This window comes from Hyperoodon ampullatus (assembly GCF_949752795.1).
Source record: "Hyperoodon ampullatus genome assembly, chromosome: 4".
Classification (NCBI taxonomy): domain Eukaryota; kingdom Metazoa; phylum Chordata; class Mammalia; order Artiodactyla; family Ziphiidae; genus Hyperoodon; species Hyperoodon ampullatus.
Window position 1 is genome coordinate 51297412 of NC_136917.1, and position 9572 is coordinate 51306983.

Below are 9572 nucleotides of genomic sequence, written 5' to 3' on the forward strand. Positions count from 1 at the left end.
CTATCAAAGTTTTACCTTGTGCTCAATCCAGACCTATGAAAGGAGCCAAATCACCTTTATAGGATTTACTGATTAATAAAAAGTAAATAACCAGAATTTCATACTTTTCCTCCCCAAAACTCGATGATCTTGTAAACAAGTTAATACGGCAATTAAATGCGATTCCTTTCAGGACTTCCCTGGTGGCACAGTGGTTGGGAGTCCACCTGCCAATGCAGGGGACTGGGGTATGACCCCTGGTCCGGGAAGACCCCACATGACTCAGAGCAACTAAGCCCATGCCCCACAACTACTGAGTCTGCACTCTAGAGCCGGCGAGCCACAACTACTGAGCCTGCATGCCACAACTACTGAGCCCATGTGCAGCAACTACTGAGCCCGTGAGCCACAACTATTGAGCCTGCGCTATAGAGCCTGCGAGCCACAACTACTGAGCCCGCGAGCCACAACTACTGAGCCCGCGTGCCACAACTACTGAAGCCCGTGCGCCTGGAGCCCGTGCTCCGCAACGGGAGAGGCCACCGCAGTGAGAAGCCCGCGCACCACAACGAAGAGTAGCCCCCGCTCGCCACAACTAGAGAAAGCCCGCGCGCAGCAACGAAGACCCAATGCAGCCATAAATAGATAAATAGATAAATAAATTTATTTTAAAATATCCCCTTCATAATATACAAACTCATCCTCATCGGAATGTGAAGACATAGGCAACTGGTCATTTCCAATTTTGTCATTATTTGGACGTTTTCCTGTGCTTGAACTGTTCTTCTGTTATTACATGAGTGGCTTCCTCACCTTTTTCAGGCTTTACCTCAGATGTCACCTTGTCAGAAAGGCCAACCCTGGCCACACCCTATCTGAAGTGGTCTCCTTACCATCACCTGTCACTCTCCATAAGATCACTCACAGTCATTTCCTTGGTGGCACTTTAACACTATCTGAAGTTATCTGGTTTATGTATTTGTGAACTAGTTTATTGTTTGCCTCCCACGATTAGAATACGAGCTCCACAAGGGCAGGGGAAGGGCCATCTTCTCTCCTACTCTGTTCCTCACATCTAGCAGAGGGACATCTAGCAGAGTGATGGGCTCATAGTAGGCGGATTTGCCTTTCTACTTCTGCCTTGCAACTGTGTGTGTGAACGGACTCAGAGCTTCACCCCTGGGAAGTGCAGACATACTGTTAGGCTCAGCTCTTCTCTCTAAGGGTGCTGCTGTAGGCTCAGCTCATTGGCCTGGGGGGCAGGACCACAAAAAGTGGTGACCCTAGAGGGTGTTAAGAAAGATTTGCTTGCTCCTTAAGCCTAACTTCACTCCAACCTAGTTTTCCCAGAGCCCCTTGAAGGTACTTATAAAGTGCTACCTGATTTCCCATTTGCCATAATCCCTTGGGGCAGTTGCTTTCTTGGGCACTCAATGAGACCAAGGGCTGGCTGGATTGAAGATTTAGACATCTGTGTATTTTCTCATTATCATGTTACCCTAATACCTTAAAACAATACATACCCCTAGCAAGTAACAAGCACGAAGCTGGCCTCTCTTACCTCCTCTGTTCTCTGAGGACCAGCCTCATGCACATTAGTTTTGAATCTGTAGAGAGCACAGGGAACCAAACAAATGAAATCTAAGCCTTCTTGCCTTCCCATTTTAGAGATGGAAAAATCAAGGAACATCCCTGGCCTCTAGATCCTTGACTTTACAACTTGATAAAGCAAAGCAAGGCAACAGATATGAGTGGGAAAAAGTTTCCTTAAGACCGTTTTCAAACTATATAATTTCAGGGTTCCTATGAGAATATTTTGGGTTTTTTGTTTTTTTTACATCTTTATTGGAGTATAATTGCTTTACAATGGTGTGTTAGTTTCTGCTTTGTAACAAAGTGAATCACTTATACATATGTTCCCATATCCCTTCCCTCATGCATCTCCCTCCCTCCCACCCTCCCCATCCCACCCCTCCAGGCGGTCACAAAGCACCGAGCTGATCTCCCTGTGCTATGCGGCTGCTTCCCACTAGCTATCTACCTTACGTTTGGTAGCGTATATATGTCCATGCCTCTCTCTCGCTTTGTGACAGCTTACCCTTCCCCCTCTCCATATCCTCAAGTCCATTCTCTAGTAGGTCTGTGTCTTTATTCCTGTCTTACCCCTAGGTTCTTCATGACATTTTTTTTCTTAAATTCCATATATATGTGTTAGCATACGGTATTTGTCTTTCTCTTTCTGACTTACTTCAATCTGTATGACAGACTCTAGGTCTATCCACCTCATTACAAATAGCTCAATTTCTTTTTTTTTATGGCTGAGTAATATTCCATTGTGTATATGTGCCACATCTTCTTTATCCATTCATCTGTTGATGGACACTTAGGTTGCTTCCATGTCCTGGCTATTGTAAATAGAGCTGCAATGAACATTTTGGTACATGACTCTTTTTGAATTATGGTTTTCTCAGGGTATATGCCCAGTAGTGGGATTGCTGGGTCATAGGGTAGTTCTATTTGTAGTTTTTTAAGGAACCTCCATACTGTTCTCCATAGTGGCTGTACCAAATCACATTCCCACCAGCAGTGCAAGAGTGTTCCCTTTTCTCTGCACCCTCTCCAGCATTTATTGTTTCTAGATTTTTTTGATGATGGCCATTCTGACTGGTGTGAGATGATATCTCATTGTAGTTTTGATTTGCATTTCTCTAATAATGATGTTGAGCATCCTTTCATATGTTTTGTTGGCAGTCTATATATCTTCTTTGGAGAAATGTCTATTTAAGTCTTCTGCCCGTTTTTGGATTGGGTTGTTTGTTTTTTTGCTATTGAGCTGCATGAGCTGCTTATACATTTTGGAGATTAATCCTTTGTCAGTTGCTTCATTTGCAAATATTTTCTCCCATTCTGAGGGTTGTCTTTTGGTCTTGTTTATGGTTTCCTTTGCTGTGCAAAAGCTTTGAAGTTTCATTAGGTCCAATTTGTTTATTTTTGTTTTTATTTCCATTTCTCTAGGAGGTGAGTCAAAAAGGATCTTGCTGTGATTTATGTCATAGAGTGTTCTGCCTATGTTTTCCTCTAAGAGTTTGATAGTGTCTGGCCTTACATTTAGGTCTTTAATCCATTTTGAGCTTATTTTTGTGTATGGTGTTAGGGAGTGTTCTAATTTCATACTTTTACATGTACCTCTCCAGTTTTCCCAGCACCACTTATTGAAGAGGCTGTCCTTTCTCCACTGTACATTCCTGCCTCCTTTATCAAAGATAAGGTGACCATATGTGCGTGGGTTTATCTCTGGGCTTTCTATCCTGTTCCATTGATCTATCTTTCTGTTTTTGTGCCAGTACCATACTGTCTTGATTACTGTAGCTTTGTAGTATAGTCTGAAGTCAGGGAGCCTGATTCCTCCAGCTCCGTTTTTCATTCACAAGATTGCTTTGGCTATCTGGGGACTTTTGTGTGTATAGGTAGTCATGATGCACCTCTAAACTGATAGTGAATAGCTGGCAATAAGGCATCTTGATCGGTAAGACATCTGTTTTTTAAAGGGTCCAACCAAAGACTCAAAAATTAAGATTGCAGCAGACTTCTGTTTGTCTCCCAGCCATGGCAAATAACTAATTGTCCCCTTCTTTTGTAACAAAACACAACTCCTTGTATTTAGAAGGTTCATGGCCATGCAAGATAACTAACTAAATTTCCCAGTCTCCTTTGTAATGAAGCACGTGCATGTGAGTGAAAGTGACAAGCAAGAGGCAGATCATATCCTTAAAAGAAGTGGGCTCGGTCTCCCCACTCTTCCCCTTCCCACTGGCTGGAATGTGGATGTGGTGGTGAGCCAACCTGAGGCATGAGGGTGACAGTAACACTCTAGGGCTGGGAAGGGAAGGAAAGGAAGCCAGCTTGTCAGAGCCAGAGTCCCTAACCCTTCGCAGCCACATCTCACCTGAATTACTTATGCCTGGATTGTTACATGAGAAAGAAAAATACTACCATCTTCTCTATGCCACTGTTATTTGCAGTTTCTGTTTGAGCAAACTTTCCTTGATGATTCAGATGCTGCTTCATAATTTTTGCAAAGTGCCTTTAGGATCTCAAAATGATAAACTTTTGGAGTTGAAAAAGACCTTCAAGGTTACTACTCTCTCCTCTCACTTGATTGATGAGGAAATTGAAGGTAAATAAACTTCTTGAGCACACAGGTAGCTGGTAATAGGACTAGTGTTCAGATCTCCTGGATTTCAGTTCATTGTTCTTTTTCTCTGTGGTCCATTTAGCAGAGCTCCCTGGAAATGACTGAGGGCTGCCTCTGGGGGGCCTGGATAACTTACTAGCTAGGACCCAGGGCCACCTTTTTCCCAGGCAACCTATAAACAGTATATGCCTACAAGGCTGCTGTAAAGTTTCCCTTTTCTCCAATAAATAAAACTGATCCTTTTTCCTATGACCTAGCCTTGTGGAATTTGGCTAGGACCCTGGAACATGCTAATGAGACGCTCAGAAGGCACCAACTTGCTTGCCTGACTCCATTGTATAATATTATGAGTATCAATTATCATTCACATGCAACTTGATAATATAAGAATTTTTCTATAACAGTTAGCAATAGGGGTAACTTCACTGTCAAGGGAGCAGCACAGAGAACAAATAAATCATTTTGTTTCAAGGTCTTCTATCCACCAGATGACAACCCATAGCTCCCTTTGGACAAAGGGCATTGGTAGAGTTGTGATTAAGAAAGCTGTATGATATCACTTATATGTGGAATCTAAAAAGAAATTATACAAGTGAACTTATTTATAAAACAGAAACAGACTCATAGATGTAGAGAAAGAACTTATGGTTACCAGGGGGAAAGGGATAGTTAGGGAGTGTGGGATTGATATGTACACACTGCTATATTTAAAATGGATAACCAACAAGGATCTACTTTATAACACAGGGAACTCTACTCAATATTATGTAACAACCTAAATGGGAAGAGAATTTGAAAAAGAATAGCTATATGTACATGTATAACTGAATCACTTTGCTGTACACCTGAAACTATCACAACACTGTTAATCAACTATACTCCAATATAAAATAAAAAGTTTAAAAAAATCTAATATATCACTTTTCTAATTAAAAAAAAAAAAAGTTGTCCAAGGTCCCATGGAAAGTGGAAGGTAAAAATCCAGCTCTTAGTCTACCAGGTCCTCAGGCTTACCCTTGCAGTTCTTTTTTTTTTTTTTTAAGGTCTTACATGACAGTTTGCTTATGAAACAAGGAGCTTATATTTGAATTTTGCAGACTCTATGTTTATATACAATTATCGCACGTTTCTCACCATCGTCATTTTCATCAAACACCGGTGGTTTGCTTGAAGTGTTGGCTCCCATGGTCAAGTCTGCCCAGACCCGGATCCTCCAGTTACATTATCCCAGCAGAAACATTCAGCTTCACTCAAAAGAGGACCGGAAACCTTAGCTAGATATCTAGGGGAGAAAAAGAAATGGTATCCTTATGATATGGTATACTCTAGGTACCCTGATTATAGACTATGGCCGAAAATTAACCTCAGAGAAAACAGAGAACATCAAGCATCTGGGAGTACCCACTACATGGCCTCATCAGAAGTGGACCTGGACTTACAAAAAAGGACGAAAGCAAAATATTTTTCTGAGAGTGAAGGCAAGTTTAAAATGAGGTCAGCAATACTTTATTTAACCACTATAAACTAAAAAATATTTTATTGTGACTCTCCATGTCTTTGAGAAAATATGTTAATTTTAAACATTTTTTTGATGTGTGATCAACAACTTATTTTTTTAGTCATAAAAAGACATACCCCTCTTTCCTCATACCCTGGAAGTTACTACAACATCAAAGGAACAAGTTCTGAGTTTGGGCTTGATCATACCAGCAAGTCGCTGAGTTTCATGGAACACATTACTTTTTTTCCTTTCCCTGAACTTGAAGATCATAACGGTCCTTACCTCAAAGACAAATTAAATGTGATTTCATGAGATAATACGTAAAGTCTTTTCACAGCACAAGTGCTTGATAATTGCAGGCCACTAGGGAGCCCAAATTGAACGACATATGCGAGAGCTAAAAAGCCCTGAAAGTTGTGTATTTATGGCTTTGTTCATTTTTAAACATAAATAACTTTACTTTCTTGGAAACTGGTAAGGAGAGGCAGCATCCAGAGTTCTGGTTCTAAAACTGACACTGATAACGGCTTTGGCTCAATGACCTAATTTCTCATCTCTTAAATGGGAGAAATAGCAATGCCTTCTGTAGGAATAACAAGCTCAGATGCCTACAAGAGCCAGAGGGAAATGCAAGTAATTGAGCTGGACCAGGTGGAAGACATTACTGCCTGCTGGCGACACTGGTGACCTAGTGAATCCAGGCTCCATCTACAAGATGTCACTGCTCTTGGATCTAAAAGATTGTTGCTAAGTGGAAACATGGGCCCAGGGGCCAGATCTTCAGATTTACCCAAGAAAGGGTAAAGATCCAGATGTTATATAAAACTATACTTAAAAGTTCATTTTATGTAAAGCAACTATACTCCAATAAAAATTAATTTTAAAAAAAGTTTGTTTTAGCTATATGGCTTGAGCAAATCTCATGTACAGGACAAATACAGCTCATGGCATATAGTTAATGAGACAATCTGTGTGAGGCAGCTAGCACCACGCCTGGCACATAATTTACAAAGAAGTAATATTAGCTATTGCTATTTTATTAGTAGTGGTATTTCCTTATCACGTATTATTTTCTTTTAAATTTGACACTGTTGATTTCCTCTTGGAGTTTTTGCATGTGAAGGAAATACAGATCAGAGTCAGAATTGAAAAAAGTATCCCACGTGAACCTGGGCTAAGGATGAGTTATTGAAAAGGAACTAGAGGAGCCCCGGAACAAATCTAGAAGAAAAGCTCCTTTTCCTATTAGGGGAAATGTAAGTAAAGCCTTCATTTGGAAGGCAGACTCATTAAAGAAATGTGGCTTGTCATACTGAAAGCCAACTGCTGGCAAAGTGCCTTCTGGACTTCAAAAAGAATCATTAAATGGAGAGCAAAGACAGTCAGCAATTAGGAAGCAAGTGATTAAATGGTATGGGGGAGGGGAGAGAGGGGCAGGAGGTAAAGGGTGTCTGGAGGAAGCTCAGAGGGGATGATGGAGATCAGGAAGATAGGAAGAACTCAACTATATCTCTGGGCTAAAAACAAAGGGCTTTTAATGCCAGTGGAAAAGAGGATGAGGAAGAAGCAGGTGGGATGCCCTTAGTGTTTCCTCGTGGGCTAGGGAGAAGCAAATGGGGTGCCCTGTGTGTTGCATTACTGCATTTAGAGTCCTGAAAAAGTGGGAAATAGAGTCAGGGCTGAGCCACAGATGACATTAGAGAGGCTCAGTCCTAAAGAGAACATCAATTTGAAGGAGCTGCAGTTGTTAATACTACCGACTGGGGCTATGTTCTCTTTAATTTTGTGCGTAAAACCTCGCTACATGTAGTTTTCACACCACACCCCAATCCTGTCGTTCTTAGATTTTTCTTCACACCTCAGGCTTTTCTCAAGTAGCCCATCTTCCTGCAACACAAGATGTACCGAGCACTGACCTTGCAAGTTGTCAAGTCAGAAAGAGAAAGAGGAATATTATCACAATTTGCCATATTTCTGAGTTGCATTCTGATGTGCAGACAATTTTGTTTACCAAATATCCAGTGGTTTTTTTTTTTTTTTAGAGGGAAGAAAATATGTAAACAGGGAACAAATTTTGTGTATGTTTGGGGGATGAGCAGGCTTGGACTATCGGGTGGTGGTTTCTCCACTGCACTTAATACTCTCAATCCAGTCTAGAATGGTCTTTATCTTTTTCTCCCTTCACGGATAACCAAATTGGTAACTTTCCCTCATATCCAGAAAGAAACCAACGTTTTTCTGGCAGGCAAGTGGAGACACGTCTTTTCCGTTCCGCTGAATAGGGCCCAGAAGAGCTATAGGCCTCTTTCCTGACCTGATATTAACTCTGCAGTGTTACATAACCACTTTTTGAGATGTCAAGCAGACAGTCACCACCCATGGAAATGAACATCCTAAACAGAAAATATAAGAGAAACAGCAATGTGTCTTATAGGAACACAAAGAGTTTCCAGATTCTACCTTGACCTGGCCACTTATCAGATTATTAACTGCAGATGACATTTGACCTCTGGCCTATACTTTTGGGGGATGTCAACAGGTGAGCTGCTCCAAGCAGCTAAGGCTCCCTAGGTAAAGAGTTGTCTTCTTCAGGAAGAACCTATGTTGTGATGCAAGAAAGTAGTAACTTCTGACAGAACTGTCTAGTTTTATTGTCACAGCATATGCATAGACATAATTTATTTTGTTTGCATTTGAAAAACAGTACTTAAGCTGAGACAAATTTAGAAATGTGAGAAAGAAAGAAAATATCCTGAAAAAGACCCAAGTTACAACCACTTGCAGTTAAGTATTGTTTATATTTCATCAACTTTTGCTTCATCATTTTTATATATTAAAACTGTAGGTAAATAGTTTTTCCACCTCAATCCTCATGCCAGATTAATTCCCCTTTCATACTTCCCCAAGACAGCCACAATTGTGAATCTGGTATACATTTTACAGTCCACTTTCTACGATTTTACACACACGACATGTCTTTTAAAGTAAGTCACCTAAATGACATCGTATAGTAGGTATATTTTGCATCTTACTGTAATCATTACCATTCTACTTGTGCGATCTAGCCACGCTGATCTCTACAGCTCTGATTTCTGCTTTTTAAGTGCTGTATAGCAGTCCATTGTGTGAATCCTCGGCACTTTGTGTAAAAACATTCAAATCCTTCAGCTTAGGGGGGAAAAATCCTGGTGGAGATGAAGCCAACCATCAAAGGCAGTGTTGGCTTGTTGTGAGACTGGATAAGAGAAACAAGCAGAAATACCTCCCGTACTTATCTCCACCCAGCAAATATTTATTGACGTCTGTCCGCATCTGGACCCGAGTCAGAAGCTGGGGGACAAAGTAGGGTACAAAATAGCTAAGAAGCTAGGAATGGTCCCAGCCCTATCAGATTGTGGTGGGTCATCCTGACTGCCTGCCTTTATATTTCTCTTCCGTTTTAACTTCCTAGGTTCCCAACAGTGCCCTTAGTATGCAGGTTTACTTAAAAGGAAAAAATCTAGACCATCACTCACCTAGATCTCGGCTCTCGCTTCACGCCTTCCGAGAAGCTCAGACTGGTGCTTCCACCCGGGGAGCAGAAGCTAAAAGATCAACTCCGAGAAACGAGGAGCAAGCAGGGAAAGGCACCTACCTGCCTGGGCGTTCCAGCGGCCGCGAGCGCGGGGCTGGGCGGGGCGGGCTGGCACCTGCAGCTGCTGAGGGGTCCGAGCGTTGGCAGAGGTCGCAGCTCCTCCGGGAGGGGTGGTTCCGGGGTCGGGGCAGGGGCGGGGAGCAGCCGGCTGGCGGGCGGTCCCGGGCGCCGTGCTCCGCGGGATCGGCTGGGCAGTCTCCAGGGCTCCAAGCTCCGCCAGGGCGAGGGCGAGGCGGGAGGGCGGCGCTGCGAGCTGGCGGCGG

General features: G+C 42.2%; 1 protein-coding gene across 3 annotated transcripts in view; it reads right to left on the reverse strand.

The window, feature by feature from the left end:
* The window catches only part of STK32A (serine/threonine kinase 32A), a gene marked incomplete at both ends in the record, with an annotated part of 117704 nt that extends 112344 nt beyond the window's left edge, over positions 1-5360 (reverse strand). For all 3 annotated transcript variants that reach the window (XM_079702208.1, XM_079702207.1, XM_079702209.1), the window contains one exon: positions 5309-5360. In XM_079702208.1, coding sequence (XP_079558334.1) covers positions 5309-5360 — 52 coding nt within the window. The remainder of the gene's footprint in view (positions 1-5308) is intronic.
* Between the last annotated feature and the right edge of the window lie 4212 nt (positions 5361-9572).